Source organism: Plectropomus leopardus, chromosome 15, assembly GCF_026936395.1.
Source record: "Plectropomus leopardus strain MGB_pleo_1.0 chromosome 15, ASM2693639v1, whole genome shotgun sequence".
Taxonomy (NCBI): domain Eukaryota; kingdom Metazoa; phylum Chordata; class Actinopteri; order Perciformes; family Serranidae; genus Plectropomus; species Plectropomus leopardus.
Window position 1 is genome coordinate 15,575,786 of NC_142190.1, and position 25,610 is coordinate 15,601,395.

The 25,610-nt window shown below is 39.9% G+C and overlaps 3 protein-coding genes across 3 annotated transcripts in view; 2 read left to right on the plus strand and 1 right to left on the minus strand.

The window, feature by feature from the left end:
* The window catches only part of stk32a (serine/threonine kinase 32A), a 77,757-nt gene extending 73,024 nt beyond the window's left edge, over positions 1-4,733 (minus strand). The window contains exons 1-2 of the mRNA XM_088088648.1: positions 3,247-4,733; positions 1,212-1,757 (exon numbers count right to left, since the gene is read on the minus strand). Of these exons, the coding sequence (XP_087944774.1) occupies positions 1,212-1,263 (52 nt within the window). The 5' untranslated portion in view covers positions 1,264-1,757; positions 3,247-4,733. The remainder of the gene's footprint in view (positions 1-1,211; positions 1,758-3,246) is intronic.
* Positions 4,734-7,012: 2,279 nt separating this feature from the next.
* Positions 7,013-9,274, plus strand: LOC121952143 (cytokine-like protein 1). The gene is made up of 4 exons (XM_042498654.2): positions 7,013-7,240; positions 7,624-7,668; positions 8,001-8,147; positions 8,959-9,274. Exons 1-4 carry the CDS (start codon positions 7,088-7,090, stop codon positions 9,001-9,003), a joined length of 390 nt encoding a protein of 129 aa, XP_042354588.1. The 5' UTR covers positions 7,013-7,087; the 3' UTR covers positions 9,004-9,274.
* A 1,670-nt stretch (positions 9,275-10,944) lies between these two features.
* The window catches only part of stk10 (serine/threonine kinase 10), a 51,357-nt gene continuing 36,691 nt past the window's right edge, over positions 10,945-25,610 (plus strand). The window contains exon 1 of the mRNA XM_042498888.2: positions 10,945-11,433. Within this exon, the coding sequence (XP_042354822.2) occupies positions 11,275-11,433 (159 nt within the window). The 5' untranslated portion in view covers positions 10,945-11,274. The remainder of the gene's footprint in view (positions 11,434-25,610) is intronic.

A 25,610-nucleotide genomic window follows, 5' to 3' on the forward strand; every position in this document is an offset into this window, starting at 1 on the left:
AGGGGGGGTGGGGGCTTGTCACAGGAAAGAGGAAATGACCCAAAAAAATAGCAAGAAATTAGTAAAAAACAACAAGAAAATTTACCTGAAAAACGACAATAGAAAAGAAAAAAGAAAAAGAGTTTAAAAATTATATTTCTTTAACATAATTTTAAATTTGTAATTCTAATAATGATAAATATGGTCTGTTTTTTTTCTCCCTTTTTTTCTCTCAATATTTTTCCCAGCTTTATTTTTTTTCCTCAAAATTTCTTGCAGTTTGTGGAAAATTTCATACCAGGTTGCTCATTGACTTTTCCCCCATGCTTTTGAAAGAAATCACACAAATGTTCTCAGGGTTCAAAAATGAAAATACCAGTGAAAAGCATCTGAAAGCACAAAAAAAGGGATTTTGCTCCAGCTTTTCTAAGAGGTTAATGCAATTTGAACCTGCTGAAACTGATATTCCAGTCTACAACTTTATAAAAAGAAATGCATCAGATCATGAGGATACCAGATACACAGAGAGAAAAAAGTCTACCGTAAGAAAACACCTGGGAATGCCACCTCACTTCTGACTAAATCACTGACTCATGTAACACGGACTTATTTGAAGTCCTTGGGGTGCAGCCAGAGTGGAATTAGTTTCAGAGACTGCATCAGATCGATAAATTCACATTGTATTATCTACTCAGGTCACAAAGAAAAAAGGGAAATAAATTTAAACTAAGAGCTTTCCAATCAAAGAAAGTTATAACTCTTGATGCTGGCCTTGATGACAAAAAAATTAAGATAAAAGCCTGTTAAGACTCAACCATTGTTAAAGATAGTAGTTTTTAAGACTTCTCCACCAAAGCCAATATTAGAGAACATGTCCAGAAGAGATCCATGAACAACTTTTTATTCTATTACATGCTCTCAGTGCTGTGGCCATGTCAAGACAAACTGTGGCTGCAGTAAGGGGTATTCCCTCTTTTCCATTTGCAGTGGAAGACTAGTGGCCGACGTAATCAGCATTACATCAGTCACAACCATTTACAGTGCACTCAATTTTGTTTTCTAATAGAATATAGCTTAACACATTAATGAGGCTGCAGAAAAGATGAACAACCTGGGAAAAGGTGGTGGTGAGTCCTGCTCACAACTCGTTTTACCCACCGTCCCTATTTATCTTCAGATTTGAGGTCATAACAGTAGAGAAGAATAAGATTGTGAGATGTTTTATCACTCACCCTCGTCTGTGTCCTCGGTGACTGGAGCCTTGCTGGACTGTCCGAGCCCCATGGCTGCTCCTCTTACAGATTCTCCTGTTCTGCTCCCTTAGCTCAACTCAGCATCGAACGCCGGCCTCTCCCTCTGAGACGCACTCATAGCCTGGTTTTTAGCCCCTCACACACACACACACACACACACAGTCTCACGTGCTGGACTGCTCAGCCCTGACACACACAGCAGCTCACTTTTGCTGACTTGATCGGGTCCCGTCTTCCTCTTAACTCTCCACCTTGACACTGCCACACATCATTGCACACACACACACACACACACACACAGAGGGAGAGTGGAGGGCTTGGGGGAGCACTAAAGGCACTGAAGCGCTGACACACACACACACACACACACACACACACACAGAGGCAGTTCCACTACAGTGTTAGTTTCCCGTCTGTCCTCACTGCTGTTTAGATGGATGCAGGCAGACGGACATCTCTCGCCAGGCAGGAGGAGGGTGGGTGATGTGTTGGTGGCAGTGACCCTCTGTTGACTGCGAGTCTAACCTGTGAGAGGAGGCAGGAAAACATGACACCAGCAGCAGAGTGAGGGAAGGAGGGACAGACAGAGGGAGGAAGAAAGAGTAATAGAGCCTCTGAAGCATGAACAGCCCCCACGGAGCATCTAACCATGAATGGAAAGACTGACACAGGATTTTGTCATATAGTAAGATACAAAAAGAAAAAGCAGGATAGCAGTCTCAATGGGACAAGAAGCCCCCAAGCGCAAAACATGCTATGGAACTCAATAAAACAAATGAAAATCCCTTATCTGGTAGAATAAATCTTAAAGACTGCAGCAGCTCAGATGAAATGTTTTAATTTAATATATTATAGCCATTCAATACATGTATTGAGAGTAGATTTAGTGCTATTTAGTGATTTATTGGTTAGGTGGGGAATTAAGGGGGTTGGTGCATCCTACCTCGAGGGGCATCTTCCCCCATCTTTCCTACAGTTCAGTTTGTTATTGTTATTGAATTTTACGTGGGTCCTTAAAAAGTCATGGAAAAGTTTTGAAATTTTTTTCTGTGAAAATGTGTAGGAACCCTGGGTATTAATGGATGAACTCATACTACCAGCTGCCCCATTTTTCCTGAACATGTCACCAGAGTGAGGTATAGGGAAGCTTGATGTGTTTAAAGGTCCTATTTTTTTTACACACATAGGTCTCCCTCCTACTTCCCTTCCTTTCATCTGTCCTTCATCTGTCATTTATCAATTATTTAATTTCAATATCTCCATCAGAGACCTATCCCTGTGGGGAGCAGTCTGCAGTGCATGTGTGATGAATGGTATGATCGCTTTTCCCATTAAGTGCACAAAATTGGAGGCTGTTGATTTATAGTTTGCTGGCATTGTGTACTGTAAATGGAGTCCCTCAGGCTGCCCTCTTCAGGACGTGATATCTCATGAATTACTACAGTTTTGTTTCACAAAACATAGAAACTCAGCTGCCCCATGAAACATAAGCAAAATCATATTCATTTTGTTTTGCAGTGTAATATTTTCTGTAATAGCCTCATTCTATAGGGAGTTGGACGGTTATAAAGTAAGTTAAAGTTTTTAATGGCATTATAACCCCCATGGTAATTCAATATTCATGTCACTGCTTTACCATGTGATATCCTTTAAAACTGAAGCAGCTTGTCCCATTACATTATTTTAAAGGAGAAAGAACTGAGACGCATTCGAGGGTTGAATAGACAAACTTCAAGTCATCGTGGCAACATTTAATCCACTAGGGGAAACCCTGCTCATGAATGTCATTCTCAGACTGTATCAAAAGGTCACCACAGCATATCCGAGTATCCCTTTAGGCTCGATGAAATATTCAATGAAATGAAATATTCAAAAACTAGTGCGGGGGAGCCGCAGTCCTGAGATCCCCGCAGAGGACATTGTGCTCGGAGCCCCTTATCAGACCAAACGGGACAAACATGCGCTGAATAGAAAGTATCCCCTCTGCATGCATTCGTGCTGTGTGGGCACCTACCTCCTAGTCGAGCATGGGACCATCTCCAGCCCGGTTTGCTCCAGACATGTGAGGCGACGGGGGAGCAACAGTGCAGCTCAGAGCATCACTTGTCCGGTGCTCGGACGTCGACGCACCGGGACACCTGCCACCCGAAAAAAATGGAGCCACACAGTGAGACGTGACTTGCGGGATGCGCCGACGGTGTGCGATGCGAGATCCCTTGTTTGAGGAGGACAAAGGGAGCAGAAATGGATTTAAATGGGGGAAACTGCTCGGCGCGTTGCACTGATGGGCGACTGACCTCCACATCGCCGCCTGTGTAATGCGCTGGCCACCAGCGTGCGTCTGGAGAGGCACGTTTCATAGGCTGCTCAGGCTGATCTGCTGTAGCTGTGGGGCAGAGGTTTACCTGTCCTTAACATGCATACCTAATTACAAGGCAAAAAATATTACACCTTAACAAATTGGCTATATTTTTGGAAATAGTCCAGAGAAACTATTGTGTCTGTCATAGTTACAAGTTCACTGTAAAGTCAGTTAACCCCTAAAGACCTGAAACCGAAATCAGATATTCTGTGCTGCATCCAGACGTCTTTCACAATCATTTAAACCTCTGCAGCCTTAGAAAATTGGTTTGATTTCTTTCGAAAACCTAGGACAAAATTTAAGTAGTGACTTGGCAAGATGTGCCCCAGACATTGCACCAAAAAAAAGGTGTTGAGGAAATTAACTCACAATTAGCAGGTATTTTTTGTAACTTTTCTTTCCTTGTAACGCTTTACTAATTTATTGCTATTTATGATGCTCATCCCCTTCTTCTCATGAACAGTTTGAAAACAGTCCCCCCAGGCACTTCTGCAGGGCAGATTGTCCACAATGCTGTTTTAACCTGGTGATCGCACTAAAGGGCTGCCACTAAGTCTCTTCTTTATGCCTCCTTTGTGTTTTTAGTGTGGGATTTTAGAAAACATGTCGGCATCGCGAAACCAACATACGCATCGATGGCGCTTTATAAACTTAAAAAATGGCATAACATGGCAATGAAATCCATTTACCCTCTACTATATGGCACCTGATATTGTTCTTTGCTCAGAGGGTAAGGAGCTCATTTCTTTCCCAGTTTGTGAACATTTACAGCTGCTGTTCTTCCTCTTAAAGTTACCCCCCCCCCCTCCCCAATTCGGGCCACCTTGCTTAGATCACACCCATCTTTAAACTTGGACTTTATTTTGATCTCAGCTACAGCTATTAAGTTTTGTAAGTGCATCTTGCACAGTTGCGATGTTATTTCATTGACAAAATCTGTCCACAAACAGAAAAGCAGACATATTAAGACTTGGAAATACTCAAAACAGCCTCTGTGGTAGGTCCTGCTAATTGGTGCCATCAGGACCACATGTTGTCATGGTGACACACGCAGACTCACAAAGTGACAACAATATCAGCCATCACGACATTGTAGCAGCTGGTAAAAATACACTGTATACTTATGAGTAACATGTCAAACTTAAGTAGTTAGCCCAAAATGTAAGATTACTCTTATACATTATGATACATTTTCATAGCAGCTCTATGGCTCATACTCAGTGAATATCAGGGGCTTTAAAATCAGAATGTGTGTTTGCCGCACTTGAATTTTCTGCCTTAAGGCAGATTTCTGTTGTCCAATCTCACATCATATATTAACCTCTGTGGCCATTAACCACTAACTGTAAAGCACACTGGTCCATTATAAATCCTGTCACCTGTGTCCCATGTTAATTGAGCAGGCCAAGGTCGAGTGGAGGACGGCTGAGTGGTGGGACTCTGGGACTACAGATATGCTTATAGCGCACACTGCACTTTTTCTTCCTCTCCGTCATGCCAAGACACACTCAGTGTGGGCCATCCATCTTCATACAGCTGCAGGGGACAGACCTCCAACTCTCGACACAGGCTATGAGAGGTGACGAGTATCACTCAAAAGCAGGCCAATCCCTTATCGAATGTTTGGCGGCATCAGGAGTTGTACTCTTCTTTTGGATGAGATGAGTGATGACAGTGTCATATCACACCTGGACAGAAACAGAGTGCAGCTACTTAGCATGCAGGAGGCCTCAGCATGGGACAATGTTGTCCTAGTTTTGTACATGAAAATGTCCTTTGCCTGTAAAGAGAATCAGTCATAAGTTGTGGTTTTATTAGATTCAGATTTGAAAGAAGGAATGAAAACAATTTGCAGAATTTCAGCATGATGGACTTTAAGACTGCTCAGGAAGATGTTTAAATCTGTGAAATTAGCCTCATCTAGTGGATAAAAAGGACATAACATGATATGACAGCCACCAGTATTAATACAGCAAGGGTCTTATGGGAATATAAGCGACAGCATAAATTGCTTTTAATATTGCAAAGTATCAACGCCACCCTCTTTCCTAATGCAGTAATGCTTTATGGTGGAAAACATGTCATAATAGAGGCTATTTAAGCCTTTTTATTTTTATGTTACGGTCAAACATTTGAATGATCTGGTCCATTTTCAGCCTCAGGGCTGTCTGGATTCTGCCAGGCAAGGCAGTTTTATTTATATAGCCCTTTTCATTACAATGATTAAACTCAATGTGCTTTAAGTTAAAATGTATACAGCAGCATATAACATGTACGGATGAATATATAAAAATCCAATTCTCTAAGAACAGCAGCAGCACTTTCATTCTAAAGGTGTGTTGAGTTGGGATCTTGAGACTGTGGCTGTTGGCGTGAACTAAATTTGCAGTCATGTGCTGTAAATCATACATAAAATTGAACTACACTGGCATTTCTAATTTGGATATAATACCTACAATACCTTTATTTTCTTGGTTAGTAGCAGAGAACAACAAAATGACTGTAGTAAACAACAATAAAAAGAGCAAAAGAGAGCAGTTGCATCTGTGTATCAGTTCTGCAGAAAATTAGTATTGGAACTGTTTCAAAAATTGAGAATCAATATGTATAGATATATCAGTATGTTTGACACCAATATAAGCTGTCACACAATACTCAACAGATACTAAGAGATGACATGTATAGAAACAAATCTTCAGTGGTGGAAAATTGCAAAATATTTAATTCAAATACTGTACTTAATTAGGGTTTTTAAGTGCTTGCTCTATGTATTTCTATTTTTTCACAATTATGATATAAATATTGCTATTTTTACTTTTTTCCTGCCAAATTTATAGTAATTTTGCAAATGCACATTAATAATACAAAATGTACTGAACAAATAAGTCTTGCTGTATTGATGTAGGTTAACATAAGACGTTCTGACCCTTGGAGATAAATTTACAAGCAAGTCAGCAGTATGTGAAGTAATCAGAATTAGACCCACCTTCACCAGCTGCATCACACCTTAATGTATTAATAATTATTTTCTAATGTTATGATATACACTATTCTGAACAGGTGCATACTTTTACTTTTGGTGCTTTAAGCATTTATTGATGCTAGTGTTTTTAGTACTTTTACTCATACAAGTCAAATTACCACTTTTACTTGTTGCAGAGTATTTCTACACTGCGGTATTGCTACACCAGACTACTCATGACTATTGCCATCACTGCAAATCTTATTTTAAAAAATACCTTGCAGAACCTCCCCATACACACTTTTTTGCACAACAATCACAGCTCACCACTTGAGCTAGTTTTGATTACTCCATAATGATAAGTGCTGTCTTATCTGACACAATGGGTTGTCTCCTGTCATTCCTCTGCAGCCACATAATTATTTTGGAGTAAACAGAGGGTGTGTTTAAAATATGCACACATGCATACGTGGCTGCATTGGTGACACAAACAAACAAAGGTTCAGTTAGTGCTGTAGGTGTAACTGAGTCATGGCGATCTTTAACCACTTGTTGCTCGTTTGCTGTTTGGTGCCGCTGGTACTGAGCTACCCTTTCTACCCACCGACGTGCTACACCAAGGTGCTGTACATGGCACGAGAGCTCACCCAGTGGGCTGCAGCTTTGAAGAGGGACCCTGAAACTGTAAGTCAGCTTCTGCGTTTTCACTCTCATTAAGTTCCACTTTAATACTTATATTGTATTTAGTATCTTTTTCTTGATTGGTCCCATTTGCCATACCGTATTTTTTTTACATGTTTGATATTTACCAAATTTTTTTAAATATTGTACCATGTACCAGACTAGAGATGTTTGGTGTTTTATTCCTTCATTTATTATTTAGATATTTATAAATGTAATTTAATTCTGTCAAATCAAGACATAGTAGGCTAAATGTGAACAAATTGTGACTGAGTTTAATTTAGTAATGTGAGACACTGTGATTTCTCAGAGTAGGGATTGATACAAAAATATCAGATTATAATGCCAATATTGGATTTTGATCTTCTTTTTTTTTTTGCATCCAGAGTTACTGCATGGCTCACATGCCAGATCTCTACCTTGATGTCCATGTAAGTATGACTTCAAATTCCCCATAAATTTAGAAAAAAAAACTATTCATGGATACTACTTGATTAGATTTGTTATTGTACATACTCCGCATGTAATAATGTACACATTTGAAAGGTAAGAGTTTAAATGAAAAATAATGTTTCTTCCAGCCCTCAATCAAAGAACAAAAAAACGAAAGAAAGTGTTTTCTGATCCTTACTTTTAGTCTGTCTTTCACAATCTGTTTTGAGTGCTCCGGTTGTCCCCAAAATTTTCTAAACTAACATCTGTGGTATTTTGACCTCAGCTGTAAATCACACACAGGGACACTAATTGCTACTCATGCCGTCAGAATGCTTGTGTGATGCACAAAATGAGGACTTACATCTCCCTGGTGGAAGGCTTGCGAGATCGCCGCTGCGCTTACACCAGAGATGTGAGGAAGCTGGGTCTCACTCTGAGGCAGCTCTTCATCATCATGTCGGAGAAATGCCACGGGGTAAGACAAGACAAATGGTCAAATAGGTTTAACACAATCAAACTCAAATATTACCATGAAGATGTGTCTATTTGTGCCATGAAGCAGTTTAGTGGGGTTAAATCTGGTGGGACACAAAGTGAAGCACAATGAAACATCTGGTAGAAAATACAGGGATTTATTTTTACTTATTGGGACCGTACTTTTGTTGCAGTAAGTGTAGAGGTTACTATTACAGCAAAACTACGCGTGCATAGATTCTTGGATAAATGAGAGAACTGTCCATTAATGCATATTTTTTGAGTCTCGCATAACTTATCACCTATCCACTGAGCCAAAGTCTGAGCCACTGCAGCACAACAGGAAACTCAAAACTGATGAGATGCATTCAAACTGACTGTCAGTTAATGGGTCACTCAGTGGGTCATTTCACAGGATTAAACAGGGTTTATGATGCAGATTATGAAAAACGTTCAGTTCTCTGTGGATGCGTGTTCCTTTGAAGTGCAGAGTCAGGCACGTGTAAGTCTGAGGTGGGTTTTCCATAAAGCCTGACATGACCTGTCTGTGCAAAGCAGGCCACAGTCTAATTTAGGTCAGTTATAAACTGGAAATACATAGTGTGAGTATACACATGTGATAGGGATGATTGTCTATAGAGATTCTTTTATTTGTACCTGCAGTTTCAATCCAGATAACACTGTGTTGAATATGAAGGCAGGCGAAATTGAGCTGCTTTCAACAAAGGACACATAAATCCTGACTTAAGATCTTATTCAGTCATACATGCTTTACCTAAAAAAGAGTATTTCATTTTTTTTCTTTTTTATAGGACTTGGTGTTCACTATCTCTGACTGTGCTGCGCTGGAGCGCTAACATGCTGGATCCTGAGATGACAGTGTTACTGTCTGACGGCAGTGCACTCCTTCTCTGTACGTTCTTTATGTTCAGTGACTGAAAGACACAAGACTGATGTCTAGTTTAAATCTATGGAAACTATGGTTTGTGTCACTAAAACATACTTTAATCATCTGTTTTCTGACTATAATGTTTGGGTTTGTTTTGTTTTTTTTACCACTAATTATCACATCTTTCTTATGCAATCTAACTAAGAAATATTTCATATAATAAATGTTATCAAAATGTTTTTGTTATTCTCATTTCACATGATGATGTGATATAAAAAAAAAAAAGTTCAAAAGATTGTTGAGGCTGAGTCAGAACCGGTTGATTCAGCACAGGTATTGGCAACAACTGTGATGTTTGGCAATGGCTCTGTACAGTTCAAGTGTTACAGTAAGTCGTGACAGGTGAGACAGTGAGTCAGCATGCACAATACCGGGACCCTTAAAGTGATGCAGCTAAATTTAACTGATCCATCATTCATTTTATTCTTCACAACTGTGCTTTTGCTGTTGTGACATGTCAGGGACAGAAGATCTATTGTTTGGAATTTCTGTGTATTTCTAAATAATCTTCATCCATCTTTTTTGTTGTCCGGACAGATCAAAATTACCTATAGTAAAAAGGCAAATAAGGGATTTTGTTAATGTGCTGGAGCTTAATTGAGTTGGACAGTTTTGTAGTCATGGGAACAATACAAAGTATACACACGCATATACAGTGATGACAAGTCATTAGTGTGAGGGGATTAGTAGAAACCTCTGAGGGCTTGTATGGACTTGCATGAGCTTGTCTCTTTACTGTAGGTTCTTTAGGGATTTACAGAATGAAATCTCTGTCACTTTGTTGCGAGAACGCAAAGTGATGTTGGAGAACGTTTAACTGAGTGCTTTTATATTAAGTTTGAAACAAGATAACTACATATTATGTCACAAAGTTGATAAATATGATATAAAATCACCTCTAATTAAAGTGAAAAATATCCCAGAACAAAGTTGCTTTTGAAACTTAACATGCCAAAATATGTTTTTAACCCATTTATACAGCTCAGTGCCACCAATCTTCCTGTCCATAATTGGTAATTTGACAGCCAGTTGTTTGGCCAGTCTTTTCAGAAAATTTGAAAGAAAAGCATTCATGTTAATTTGGGGGTAAACGAAGGTCAAATTGTAAAACTCACCTGCTCAATCAGTCTTTTTCCCACCTACTCAACAGTCACAGGTTCACTGACCTGAATATGTCACTAGAGGGCGCTACAGCATCGCCTTTACAGGTGAAGAGCAAGTTAGTTAAACATGAGTTTGAATGAAAAGAGAATATCAGCATGCAGATAAATTATGATTTTAAAACTATTGATTAAGGCATTTAAGATTTTTAGAAAATTACTGTAATGAATTATGACTCAGAATTTAAGTATATTGTTTGTTGTTTTATAAAGAGCAAAATGTAACCTATAGCATTAGACGTTATATAGGCCTACATGTAAATATAGATAAATAAATTATGTGTGTTTGTGTGTATGTGTGTGTGTGTGTGTGTGTGTGTATGTGTGTGTGTGTGTAGTTTGTTTGTTGTTTAATAAAAAGCTAAATATAAACCCACAACGTTACACATTATAGCCCTAAGTAGATTATAGAGATGCATCATGATGTAAAAAAAACTGTAAAGGTCATAAGAAGTTAAAGTTTCCTCCACAGAGCTCCAGAAGAAGTTGAGTAGTTTTGTTAGTGGCCCAGCTGTTTGCGTTGTCAGAGGACCCGCCCAGCACCGACCCGGACATGAAGTCCTTTTACCTCATCAGCGCGGTTGTGACGACGACTCGTTCTTTGAAAGAAACTACATTTCCATGACGGCAGTGGGCGGGTCGCTGAGAAACAAGGTGGGGCGTTTTCGCACCGTCAGAAGCAACAAGTTGCCCCGGCAGGCTGACAGGACAGTCAGGCGGCTCCTCCATCGTGTTTGCAGCGGCAGGTGGTCACCGCGCGTCCAGCTCTAACTGCAGTTTGTGAATGGGATTATGACCGCAGCGCCCTCAGGGTGACATGGACGGAGGAGAATAACTTCTGTGAACTCGAGCTCCTTTTTTCTATCTTTGACGCGGAAAGAGAAGATTGATACATCGGCTGAGAAGTAGTTTTTTTTCCACGCGTTGCACGTCTCCGCGTGCTCAATGCTCTCTGTGTAGAGTCTTTTGATACTTTTTTTTTTTTTTTTTAAAAACTGAATGTTGCTGAATTTTAAATAATGGCACTCGCTAGATTCAGCCAAATATTTCGTCTGCCCACTATTGAGATCAAGAAGAAACTCAAGCAGTATGAGCACGTTCATCGGGACATCAACCCCAACGACTTGTGGGAAATAATCGGTGAGCTGGGCGACGGTGCGTTTGGAAAAGTCTACAAGGTGAGTTATTTTAGAGACACGAGACATTAGCAAACGTGAGCACACTAATGTAGTGATAAGGTGATACCCCCTGTTTGTAGTTCTTATCATCTCAAACTTTATTGATAGTCTAAGTTACTCACCTGTTGCCAAGTTCAGTGACACTCAGTTATGTTAGAAAAGCTTCTTGAATATCTGTAAATGTTGCTCTGTCAACTCTTTTCAAAAACTTTATCATTTTCTCCCAGATAGATTGTTTGCTTATCTAAAGATACAGCTCGCAAAACAGATACATTTTTAAGTTGTCTGCATCACAATAGAAACACTATATCCCTCTTTCTTAGAATATAGAATACACAATAGCAGGGATGGAAATCACGATACGAAAAATATCACGATAGCCTACTTAAGTCATGACTCAATTATTATTGCGATTTTCAACATTTTGCAATCTGCTCCATATTGGGTTAACATTTATTATATATTGATATATTGTGATTTAATGTCTTCCTTCATCACAGGGTTCCCACTATCATGCAAAACCTGGAAAAGTCATGGGATTTTCAAATCACATTTTCCAGACGGGAATATCATGAAGTTAGTCAAAATCATTGAAAGTTTTGGAAAAGTCCCCGAGTTTTGTTGTGTATCATGAACTTGTTACAGTAATCCTCTGTGGATAACCTTTCATGTAATGTAATATAACAGCAAGTTAATTTTCTGTAGCTGTCAGTTTTAAACCTAGGTTTAATATGCGTTGATGCGTGATGACATTTTGTTAACAATCATGCAAGATATGTCATTTTCTCCCTGGATTCGTCTCTCCTTTGCCGTACACCAGCTAGATGAAATTATATGTGAATAGAAATTGAATCTGAAATGGCAGGCAAGTGGGATGCGAAAAGAAAATCTTAATTATGGGTCCTTGAAAAGTTTTGATAAAGTTTATCCATAAAATGTGTGGGAACCCCTGCGACTGCCAATTGTGTCCCTATAGGAAAATTTTGTCAACATGTGTTTCACAATTAAGATGAAGTCATCTCATTTCATTTTTATCGCAGTAAAGGCTCATCTAAAAAGTAATTGATTTTATTAGCTATCAAGAGTTAAATTTGTATTTTGAATATTATTAGTAAATGCATTTTTTTTTTAAATCGATACTTGGCATTTGTGTATCGATACAATATTGCGATGCAAAGTATAGCAGTACTATGTTGTATCGATCCCCCCCCCCCACCCCTACATGATTGAGGTGTGGATGCTTTACCATCCCAGCATTACTGAGATTGTGACTAATATGTTAAAGTATGTGGTTGGTCCAGACTTCCACCTTAAAACAAACTCAGGTTGTCACCACACTGTAGCTTTGGGTATCACAGAAAAGTGTTTTCTGACCGAAAAGGTTAAAAACAACCACTCATTGTACTGGTGTTAGTCCAGGATTGTTCACATTCTGCCGAGATCCACTTCATCTTAAGTTTTATTCCTTTTATGAGTGCCTTGTTGACATCTCTTGTGATTTCCTGCGAACATCTGCATTACAGAAAGTTTAGAAAAATCATCAAAACACCCACCCTATTCCCCCACTCCCCTCTGTGACTGCAGCGTGAGGCCGCCGCAGTGACAGTGAAAGCACTCTTCATTAGTTCTGTCCACTCCTCTCCAACCTCAGCAGCAGCAGCAGCAGCAGCAGCACTTTTGGCTCAGAGGCGTTATTTAATCTGGATCTGTTAGCTGGTCAGTCCCCTCAGTGAAGCATGGCACAGGCGCTCTGTGTGTGCACTGCCCGGCGGAGCACAGTGAAAGTCTTTGACACAGCGGGGGCCTCAGTGGAAGAAGTGATGCCTTTCCAGAGGTCTGCACTGAACAGAAAATGTATTTGTGTGTCTTTTTTGAGAGGACTCCACCTTATTTAGGTATTTTGTTTTTACTGGAAGGTATACACATAGTGGGGAAATGTAACAGGAACACAGATGAATTTTTAGAGTTCATCATTTCAGCCTCCTGTTATCCCAAACAGTTCACCCCAAAAATTTTAAATACACAGTTTCCTTCTACCTTCCATTTATCAGTCTGGATTTGTTTTGGTGTGAGTTTCCGAGTGTTGGAGATATCATAGAAATGTCTTCCTTTGAATATACTAGATTTATATGGCACTCAGCTAGTGGAGCTCAAAGCACCAAAAACACATTTAAAAACTCAACAGCAGTGTCTCTTCCCGGAAATCATGGCCTGGTTACTCAGGATTATCCACAGATCTTGTTGTTAGCAGTTTCATGTGGGAACCATTTCCTTTCTTCTGAAATACACCTGCCAACTGTATCATTATGCAGACGGAGGCGTGCATCTGCTGCTGGCTCAACTAGCACCAGTGAGCCAGCTAATGCTACAGCTCAGCTTAGGAGGACGCCGTTAGTGCTTACATTTTGCGCTATCGCAAGCCTCTCGTCCATGAGAAGATACGCGCCTCCTTCTGCACAATTACACAGTTAGTGGGTTTAATTCAGTAGAAAGAAAAAAAGTTCCCACATTAAACTGCTCACAACAAAATTTTTGGATTATTTTGAGTAACCGGGTCATGATTTCTGGAAAGAGATGTTGCAGTTTTAGATATTTCTTTTTTAAGCAGATTGCTGTCCATTATATTCAACGGCCAGTATCTCCAACACTTGCTATTATTGATTTTTGGGGCGAACTATCACTTTAATGTCAGTCTCAGTGGAAAGGCGGCTTGTTAAATTCCTCCTTTCGTATCCACAAGTCTGGGTTAAACATTATGTAAGCTGTCCTATAATGTATCTTTAGAGCAGAGCGAGCATGTGAGGAGTCCTGTGGATAGTTTTATCAATGCAGAGACAGAAGTGAAGTCAGCAGTATATCATGAAATTAAACAATGCTTTAACTCTTCTTATAAGAAGCGGAGGGACTGACTGAACACGAGATGCTTTAAGTTTGAGGAATCCTGTAGAAGTTAGTTTGTAAAAACAGGGATTCTTTGAATTTTTACAGACTCTGTTCAAACTAAAGCCAGACTAAACGGCACAGGTGACTTGTGTCATATCAGGGTGCTGAACACGACTCCACTTGAATACCTGGCAAGCTTTCTGACATGTGATGTGTCCCCACTATGTTTCCCATTCTTATACAAATGTCAAGCCTCTGCTTTGGCTTCTGTGTCCTCTCTTTGAGTGGACTGGAGGGAGGCCAGCTCCACACCTGCATGTGTCAGATGGAGGGGAGGGAGGCAGAGTGGGAGCAGATGATGGCCAAGAGAGGAAACCGTGGGACTGCATCAGGGGACGACTTCCTCTAACGGCTCTCGAACCTCAGAGCAATCGGCTTGTCTGTGGGAGGGAAAGGCCTCAAGTGGTGAATTGCGCATTTTTTCCGTCGTTTAAGTCTTTGATAGAGCGGGGGGGGGCTTGATATATCCGTCACAAGTGAAATCAGCTGCTTATCAGACTGTCAGGACATGGGTCAAACAAAAACACAGTGTTGGCTGGCAGGCAACAGAGGAGCAATACTGGTTGTCTCCTCACAAAACGACAGTTTTAATTCTTGCCATTTGCGCGTGGCAAGGGCCCCCACTCAGCCAGCCTCTTTTGTCTCTGACATGTGTCTTTGAGATTAGGCACAGACCTCCTTTAATTGTGCAGTGCTGGTTGAGAGTACAGAGTGCTCCTGTCAAACTGACTCTCTAAAGGTTAATGTCACCATTGAGAATAACAACTCACTTTGTTGCACAAGGGGAGCGTTAAGGACAAGTGTGTGTGCGTGCGTGCGTGCGTGCGTGCGTGCGTGCGTGCGTACGTGCGTGTGTGTGTGTGTGTGTGTGTGTGTGTGTGTGTGTACCATAGAAACACTGTAAAAGGAGCATCTCATAAAATGCAATATAACCCTTGGTCATCAAATATGTTCTGCTTCATTTCTTACCCTGTCGGTGCAGCTGTACTTCTCTATTGTCACTGCAGATAAGAGGTCACAAAATGATTAACAACACAGGAAAGAGAATTGCTTCACACGATTGATTATATTTTTTCTAACCTTCTCTGATCTTTCCTAGAGTTGGCTAATGAAACCTGGTGCCATATACAACCGCTACCTCCTTAACCGAATTACAACACACATTATGTTGTCTGATTTTGGTACCAGATTGTTTACATTGCAAGTATGCATGTAAGCATGTGCATACAGTAGGCCTATGTTGTTGCAACTATTGCAAATTTGTGCTTGTTTATATAAAAACAAATACAAATTTAATCTCACCATTGCTCTGTAATTAAACAGTTTGACATAGTTTCATTTTTTGAAGGGTCACATACCGAAAAAGGTTAAAAAAAAGAAAGAAAATAGTTTACTCTGATACTGTTCATCTCGAAACTTCCATCAAGTTTATTTGCATGAAAAACCGGCAACAACTGAATCGGACTAATTTGCATGCTTTTTGATTCAATAGTTTTTTCTAAAGGAAAACTTAATGTAATGCAGTTTATGGTTAATATTATGTCCACCTAAATTAAGAAAACAACCTTGCTAGATGTTTTTTTCTAATCATCTTCATGCAGAATTTGACAAAGTAAACAAACCAAATTCAGCATATTCATTTTTAAATGCAGGTTCATAGTGTAAGAGCCACACAGTAGGAAACACATGTACACATGCAAGCTGTTGTTGACATTCTCAGGTTCTCTGTGTCACAAGGTTACAGTATCGCTGTCCGCCATTATTGTGGTGGCGTCATACAGTAGTTAAACAGTAATGCAGTGTTGTTAACAGTAAATTGCTTGCAGTTTTGATACATGCGAGCATTTTATGATTGGTACATCTCAGAATGATCCTTCCCCCTTGGATTGAATTAAGTGTATATAAGTAGGACTCTTGTCAAGGACAAAGAAATGGTGTAACAGCATCATCAGCCATTGTTTGTTTTAGATTTAAATCACAGTTTAATGTAATTACATAAGCCCTTGACAAACTGCTGGAAATGTTGCACCATGTTGTACACCGCAGACGTTTCTCTTTCCCTTTAGGTCCTCATTCTCATTATAACCACTTAAGTCTCTCTCATGCTTTAAGTCATAACAGGAGAATGTGTCACTTCCTGTCCACCCGGCCCAGTGTGTCATAGGATGTTTTCTTTGTTTTCTAAGCATCTGTCTATGCATGCTTGCACTTGTTGGAAAGACTGTGCATGTGTGTGAAGGTGTGTGGCTGCAAGTGAAGCATGAAACAGAGGAGTTGTATGGTTCCTCTCACTAATTAATGGGCCACGTGCCGCTGAGCACGTTGGCCTGCTGCTGCTGCTGCTGCTGCTGCTGGTGAAATGTTTCCATAGACACGAGCAGGTTGTAAGGTTATGTTCTGCCAAATTCCCATCCAGAGTTGAAAACTATAGTACTTCTTAGACAGTGGAATTAAACTTAAACTGCAGTAGAGGAGTTATTTGTGTAGTTAGCCACAGACTGTAGAAGTATTGCATTTCTCTTGATCAAGATGAAGAACAATGTGACTTATTTACACTGTTTTAAAACTTCTTTTTTTCCAGTTTTTGAGTTATTATAGTTAAAGACTGAACTGCAAGTGGAATAAAAAGAGAAGAGAAATAAGTTTAAAGTTGAACACACTTTTGATACTGTAGGTCAAATAGCCATGGCACTGTGCAGCACTGCATTGAGGGCACACTGTCTTTTTATAGTAGCATTATCTTTTGTCGCTTTTTATGCAAGTCTGTTGGGTATAATCTAGAGCTAGGGGGCCAAAAACATCCGGCCTGACTCTACATAAACTGGCAATCTTTCTGTCCAAGGGTCAGGTTCAGTTGAGCTTAATGGGTCTGACCGTCCTTCAGCCAAGCCCAGAACAGAATTGTCCCCGGATCCATTTTTGAAAGGAACCAGTATTTGTTTTTATTAGATTGGAACAATGGATCATATCAGCACAAGTCCGGTTTCTTGGGCCTCTGAAGATATTTTCTACTAGGCCAGATGTTGTAGTAGATTGCTTTATGGCACAATATAGGAAAAGTGTGCTGGTCTGACTTGCAGTGACAGATGGTGCAACGAGTGAAAGGCTTATGGAAAAAAATCACTTGATTTGAACATGATTATCCTCTTCAGAAAAGTGAAAGAGTAACACGCTGGGTGCCATCACTGAGTGGGAGGGGGCAGAGGTTGCAACATCCTCTTTGCAAAGAAAAGCCACAACGTGAATGTCACACTCTTAATTAAGACTATGGGAGTGCCACAAAGACGTATGTCGAAGCACCTTCAGTGAGACCATCATCAGGCTCGGGGTCTAATCTCTGGGACCAGCTGGGCCCAAAGAGACTGATAGGAGCTGAATGGGTGTGGGCTAAGCATGCTGGGAGTCCTCATGATGATGTTACTGGCACTAACAGAAAGCTTATTCTGTTTTCCTACATTCATTTAGTGTACTGGTAGTTATGGAGCTGTGACAAGCTGGAGCTTGATGACTTTTGTGAGAATTTATGATGGTGAATTTTAGTTTCGAATAGCTTGAGTTCATTCTTAGAAAATGTTAGAAAAAATGCAAGAAGCAGAATAACCCATTAACAGTAGGCATAGATCTCTTCTTACTGCCAGAGAGTTGGCTATACGTATTTTCTGCGTCTTGACATTTTCATTTCACTTTTCTTTTTTAGAATTTCCTCTCCATTTGAATGTAACATTGAAAGACATTTTTGACCGTGTCATGCATGTTCTTTCAGATCAGTTTTAGATAGTTACACTGACTAATCGGGCATCTTGCAATACCTGTCTGAGCTTGGTTTCAACAGCAAACTCTAACCACGAGCGTAAACCCTCCAATCTGTTGTTACTTGTATCGTGTGCTGTAAGCTGGCGTCAGGAAGTGGATCTCATCGTGAGATTCATGCTTTTGAAATGTTGTGCAAGGCCTTGCATGAGAATGAAGGATTGAAGAAAGCAGTAACCGTAGGTTATTTTCTTTTGAGGCTCTTTGTGGCATGTCATGATTTCCTGCCTCATGGACCCGCCTTGTACTTGTGACCCTTGCTTCAAGGTCTTGAACATGGGACATTTTTCAAAGTTGATCAAAACTTTCACATCCTGAATTGCTTCATCTTTAGGTGTTAAGTTAGAGCTTCGCTGGGTTTGATGGTCAACGCCCAGTGACAATCTGTGAATGCATTACTCAGGCCTTTCTGCAGTCAGCGGGTCGTATGAAAAAACTTGGTACAAGCCACGGATACATGAATTATTTTGTCTTTTTCTCTTCAAGTTTCACATTTGCGTTCAAATATAATTTGAAGTTTACATTTCTACTCAAATGTCTCAGCTTTGCAGCCTTGGACACACATTTTAGTCACTTTTTTTCTCTTTAGTCACTTTAGTTTTTTAGAAAATTCTCTTTTAAAAAAACTAAACTCTTTAGTTTGACATGACTTACAGATACAACACAAACATTTAAAACAGGCCACTGATCAGGCCTGTGTCTGAATAAATTTAGTTGAGACTGTATAGTCAAAACAAGTTTAAATTCACTTCAGGTACCTTTTCTCACAACAGCCCCAACATGGTAGTCTGGTTCCTTTTTTCATGGTTGAGGAAGTAATAAAAAAGAAAGATTGAATTGGTTTTCATGCTCTCCATAATCACATTTGTATTCCTAAAGAAAGCTACGTAAATTGCTGCATTATATCTGCACTAAATGAATAGGCTACTCTATTTTCAGTTATAGAGTCTTGATGTGTTTTCACAAATATCCGACAGGGTTCCCATAGTCATTTTGAGTTTGAATCTGATTTGTTTGAAAATCGCCAGGCAAGTGTGGCAAGAAAAAAATGTTTCATTTTTTTATTATGGGTCCTTGAAAAGTCATGGAAAAGTTTGGAAATTTTATCCATGAAAATGTGTGGGAACTTTGATTATATTATTTAAAAATGTTTAATGAGAAATTCAAACCATCTCCAATCCTCTTTTAAATAATTTTTCACTACTGCTGTCTTTGCTACAAAGAGTTTGCGGTTTTCTGCAAATGTGGAAGTTTGAGGGGCCTTTTTACTGTCTGCATGACTCCCTCACCAGCTACATACAGCCCTAACTGCCCACAGTAAGAAGAGGTCTTTTAGTGAATGAATCAAACTGAAACTGAGCATGTCCCCCAATCCCAGTGAACATTACGCCTGTGCGTATTAGTCTGGAAACTTACAAAGATTTCCTCTTAGACTAAAATAATGTATTTACTGTTTTTCTACTTTTTAGATACTTAGTCCATCTTTTGCAGTAAAACAAATCAGTAGCACATGTAGATGTTTAACATGCTTCACTTGTGCACTTTCTTCGTCTAAATGAGAGATCATCACTTCCACAGGCGTATGCTGTCAGAGGTGAGGTTTTATTAGCTGCTGTCATTATGCAGGAGCTGAGAGCCACATTCCTGTCCGCAGACACATGGGGAGAGCCCACAGAGGAGGGGCGGGTTACAGGTTTATGATGGGGCAAAGGTCTAACATACACGCATTCCCCTGAAGGGACTCTGTGTGTGTGTGTAAGAACTGTAACACCGTATCCAAGCCGAAAATTCACGTCAGCATGTGGTATGTTCATTCAACCTGGAGGTGCCTGACCCCGGGGGAAGTTCTGTGTTATTGGTTACAGGAGGTCATCTGGTCCATTGACTTTATGATTAACCACTTCTCATTCTCTTCAGCTTGCAGTCTAAATGGACACAGACTCATAAAGTGTGTTGTAAAAGTAAAAAAAAAAAAGAATAAAGATGCCTAGAGGCTGATCGTAAAAGTATTTTTTAAAAACATATTTCCGGTTATTCTTCGACTTGATGTTTTTAACTTGCCGCAGGCTTCTTTTTTTCATTTTGAGTGATCCTACGTTCTGCTTTTAAGACCAACACACCCACTGTATCATTAATGCCTCAGTCAACACAGACACACTATTAAACATTTCCAGCTTGATTCATTTTGAAAAGACTGTGTCTGAATACCAAATGATGCACACACACACACACACACACACACACGTGAGGCTGGGAGCGTGTGCTTTTCTATTTGTGTTTACTTAGTCTGTGTGAGTACATACAGCATGTTTGCATGCTAACACGTGGGTCAGTAACATCTGCTTTTTCTAAAGCTCTTCTTGAGCAGCAGCCGGTGTGCTTCTCGGTCATGGATCGTGGCCTTCGGCGGACTGTTACTGAAAACAGATGGATGTGTATACATGACAGATGGGAGGAGATATACAGGCAGGGATGACAGACAAATTTGGTGAGGGAGACAAAAGATGTGCAGTGGCTGACAATAAATAATGTGACAGGAGGGTAGAGAGGTGTGATGTCCATATGCTGCTTTAAAAGCAGTTTCTCACCAGTGCAGTGCAGTAATATTGTAAATCTGTGAGCAAATTTTATGCACGATAGCTTTGCACTGCAGGTGGAATTTTTTTCGATATTATATTATATATTTAGAGAGATGGTTAAAATGCATACAGATAAACTGAGAAATGATTGATAAAACAGCTTCATCAACAGAAAAATGGGAAACGGATGTACAAAAATGTAGGTGTTGTCTAAATTACTGATGGACTTCCACGGTGGTTTTGGCCCTACAACTCTTGATTTGTGTTTGTATGTAGTTAGATGTTAGGTTTCACACTGCAAAATAAGTGAAAATATTTTGGTGTTTAGGTGGAAGTCAGTTTAAATGAACTTGAACTTTCCTTTTTTCCCTTTTTAGTAATTTGCTGTAATTGTCGCTCCTTTTCCCAGCACTCAGTGGCCTGTATCAAAGCTTGCATATGGTCTAATAAGATATCATACGGAGTCATTTACTAAAGCCACCGTAGAGAAGGACTTGTGCAGATGAATGTACAATGGCACTTTAACATTTTATTTTTTTAAGCGATTTATTCAAGAGTGTGAGAGTGCCTGTTTTTCTGCCAGGTTGGGTCCTCTAAGTAATCCTTTTGCACTTAACCTACATGAAAGCCAAGTCACTAATGAACAGGAAAACGGCCAGGCAGAGATCTAGTGAGACGAGCTGCAAGACGGAGCAGAAACAAGTCCTTCTGATCTCCATGGAAACCAGAGTCCAAACAAAGCCAAAGACTGTTGTTGTCCTCTGGAGGAGAGAGAGAGAAAGAGAGAGAGGTCAGTGGGTTAGAAGCAGCGAAGCATTGTTTTCTCCTGGGACGGTTACAGCATCTACGGTATGTAGTTAACTACACTTCTTTGCTGTAGTGGTTGTAAACTGTTATTATGTAATAATCTTAAGTGTTTTCTAGGGGTGTAACGATCCATCGATCTGCATCGATATATATCAAACATGGAAGCAAAGTGTAAACATGGCTCCATATCATCCTCTTACAGGCGCACCCTTATTTTGAAATTCTGTGTCACCGTCACACTGTGAGCAGATGATGACATCATCGTGAGCAACCCAGAGAAAGATGATAAGGAGTAATAATTTCTCTCCACATAAATATTGGTGGTTAGGAGGCACGGATCAGGTACTCACGCACCTGTTTGTCCATGTGAGGCTGCCGTAGGTAGCTGTCAAGATGGCGGACTGTGTGCGCATGTGCGGAAACCGATCGTACAGGTGGAACGGCTCAGGTACGAGCATGGATGTATTATAGTGACGTTTAACAAGGATAAAGCCCTTTACTCGGGAATAAATCATCAGTGAGGAAATGTTTTGTTTTCGGGGAAACTGCGAGTCAGCAGACGGCGCATGTGATGTGTAAACAAAAGCCATACTGAGGAAACATGATGTACCTGCAGGTCCACGTCACTGACTTCTTGCTGACGTTAACTTAGCTGCTCTGTTTCCACAATGTTGATGGAAAAAACGTGCATGTGGACTGAAACTCATCCATGCTGTTTTGTCAGGAGGTGCAGGGACTCACACCAGCAGTGAGTAAGAGAAGGCATAAATAATAGTAAACTGGTTAACTTATGATAGAGGAAAAGTTCGCTAGCCGCTAAGCGAATTTCTGCAATGTAAAATGCTATAGGCTTATGCTATTAACGTTAGCATGTTGTGTATGTGGGGGCAATGTGACCTACCAAAGAAAGTTGTTTTGTCTATGATCCTTGACAGTTATCATTCAGGCTTATACTTTAGTGAAAAGATCATGTTGTTAATCCACGTTTTGAGGATGTTGGGAGAATTTTGAGAAGAATTCAAATGAAAAGATTTTTTTTCAGAAAGCATTCTCAAACAAATTCCGCCACTTTTAGTTATTTCCAATCATGTATATGTTGTTTTTATTATTATTTTTTTTTGGCCAACAGCAAAGAAAGGGGTGGCAGCTACTCCTGTAATCAACTGTGTAAAGTGAGCATGTATTGGCCCATATCGAAGGCAGGCCCCTAAATTGAATTGAAATGAAACTGTATTGTGGCAGACTTTGTAATATTGGGAAATATCATATAGAATTGAATTATGCTTCTGTGGACTTCTGTGTGACTTTTATTTGTATTTGTCTGGCATTTCCTGTTTTAAAATTTACATTTTAAAGGTATACGATGCAGGAATTGTCGGTTTCTGTTTTTGAATACAACATTTTGGCCCCTAACTAAGCCATCTGCAGACCCCTATCTAAACAAGAGAAAACAGGCCAACTCCATGTAGCTCTGCACCCTCCTCATCTCCTTTATTGCTAAACTGTGAAATTTGAAGGCAATCCCAGATTTGGAACGAGCTTTGCCTGCTTGGTGTTTGGCCTTTTCCTTTTATTGGCGTTATAGCTGCAGTCTTCTGCAGTCAAAGTTGTTAGAAGTGTGAACATTTTGCTTTTTTAACCTAATATGTTAAAAGAACAAAAAGACACATTATCCCTGCCATTTTCTTTAAGTTTTGTTGGTGTATTTGTATTTCGAGATATGTTTCATTTTTAACTGTTCTCATAATGGCTAAAAGACAGTATAAAGATGCATTATCAGTTCCATGTTTCAAAGTCGGACGTGAATGCTGACATTTTTGATTTGGACCTTTGGTCGTCTAGAAATAAATGCTGCTTAAATGCTATTTCGCAAGATGCAATAGGTGCCTCAAAGGTGGGACTACTGTGTCAGGATGTGAAGTTAGGTCAGCACTCTTTGAACAAACCACAACGCTAAAGTTGCAGAAAGTGCTGAAGAAATTACCTCTTGTGCACATACCAAAGAACTCACAAAAATGTATACACACTTGTGCATTGATGTCACAGTACCTCGTAGGATGTCAGGAGGTCCCATGTGAGTAACATGAGGCATTTCAGCGCAATTTCCTCTCTGAGCGGTGTATACACTTGGTAGGGTGCACACATAAACAAACACACATGTTTGCATACTGTACTTGAGGACACTTGACGTAATGCATTCCCCCGCCACGCGAAAAGGCGCCATGTAAATGCATGAGGCTCGCTTCCCTCTGAGTCTGCCTTCTGTGTCCACTCCTCAACCATCTGAAGGCCAGAGGTGCATTCCTCAGCTTTGTTCCCACTGAGATGTAAAGGTGTGTGTGTGTGTCTGTGTGTGTGTGTGTGTGTGTCTTTGCAAAGCCTGGTCAGGGATTGGCTGTTTAAAAAATAAGACTGTGCTTATGTATATTTGTGCATAGTTAATGCTGAGCATTACAAAAAGTCAATCAAATCGGTTCACTTGTTCACATTAACAAAACATGCAGACCTCTTCAGTGTGGTGGCAGACATTCATATCTCTGTGTTGTCTGAGTGTTCAGCTGAAAAATACATGTGTGGTGACGTAAACCCCCAGATACGACATTACAATAGTCCTACTTGTTCACAAATACAGTAAGTCAACCATTGTTCTGTTACTCTGTTAATCTGACAAATCATGGAGGACAAGAGGAGGAAATTATGAAAAAGACATCTGTTCTGTGGAGAAATGGACAGACGGTAGATACTAGTGATGTGCTTGATAAACTGAGTAGTCAATTAAATGTTGCTACCTTCGCATCAGTTTGTTAAACTCATTATTAAAATGAATGCAAGTCTTAAAGTGAAAATGCTTTTGAAGTATCAGGGATGTTTCTAAAAGATTTATTTTTCTCACTAATGTTGTTTTCAGTAAATGCTATTTAAGTGTAATTTAGTGGGTTGTTGTCACGTTTTGTTGGATAATGTGCAGTGTTCATAACACTTGGGGCGAAGTGCCACTAATTTCAGCACTATTTAAAATATGATTTGGTAATTGAAACATGTAATTACTGATTTCAGTATTGCCCTGATATTAGGCACAATATTTTTCAAACAATATTTACCGTTATTAGAGTTGCAATGGCATGATAACCATCAGCGATATCATGGTATTACAGAATTATATTATTATCAGTAACAATGACAGTTAAAGGAATGAAAACAGAAGGTTTTTAATTTGTTTAAAAAAAATTTTATCACTATAATGAAATGTGAAACTACTTTTTAAAATGGTATGTGTAAAAAGTCTCCCTTTTGAAAATAACTAAAATAATTGTGAAATCCTCCATCCAGTTGTATTTTTTAATACTGTAGACAACCATCAATTTTTATACCATGTTATAGTTGAAAACAGCATTTCAGGATTAAATTGTACTAAATTTGGACCATTTTCTGTGTGTGTTCACACTTTTAGACTGTTGATCAGTTTAAATTTAACCTTCTGTTTCAACATCTCGAGTAGATACAGTTCAGGGACAGATATCCTGGCAGCTTTAAAAACGCTAGTCTTGCTACAATAAAGATGGCAGTCTACATTGTGTGAATGTCTGACACAGTGACTTAAACATGGAAAATTGTATATTTAATGTCTTCTTACAGCACATTTGCAGTATGTATAGAGGTTTTTCTTTGACAGAGATGGCAGCACCAACAAACATACATTGGGTGCATATACAGTACCAAAACGTCTATACAGGAAATCAGACCCGAGGCGGCGGCGAGTTTGTCCAGGTTGACAGTGTTGGTACGTGAGGGGAGCGGATCACAGAGAGCTGAGATGGTAGCAGAGAAGTGAAAGTGTCTGGTGTCTCTGCGTTTACTGTCGAGGCTTGTTAACTGACTGACTGATGGTTTGATGGCAGGCGGAGACGTCCTTTTGACTCACTGTGGGTTACCCTGGCGTGGGGGCAGTTTGGCTTCTCTGGAACTCTGTTTGACAAACACACATAGTCACGGCGGAGCGGGATAAGTTAAAGAGTGTGTGTAGATGTGAGCCTGTTC

What these genes read in the sequence shown, in the direction of transcription:
- LOC121952143 (XM_042498654.2), top strand. Translation starts at nt 7,088, where the DNA reads ATGGCGATCTTTAACCACTTGTTGCTCGTTTGCTGTTTGGTGCCGCTG. An exon ending in TGAAGAGGGACCCTGAAACT is followed by an intron (nt 7,241 to 7,623) that starts GTAAGTCAGCTT and finishes TTTTGCATCCAG; the next exon opens with AGTTACTGCATGGCTCACAT. An exon ending in TGTCGGAGAAATGCCACGGG is followed by an intron (nt 8,148 to 8,958) that starts GTAAGACAAGAC and finishes TCTTTTTTATAG; the next exon opens with GACTTGGTGTTCACTATCTC.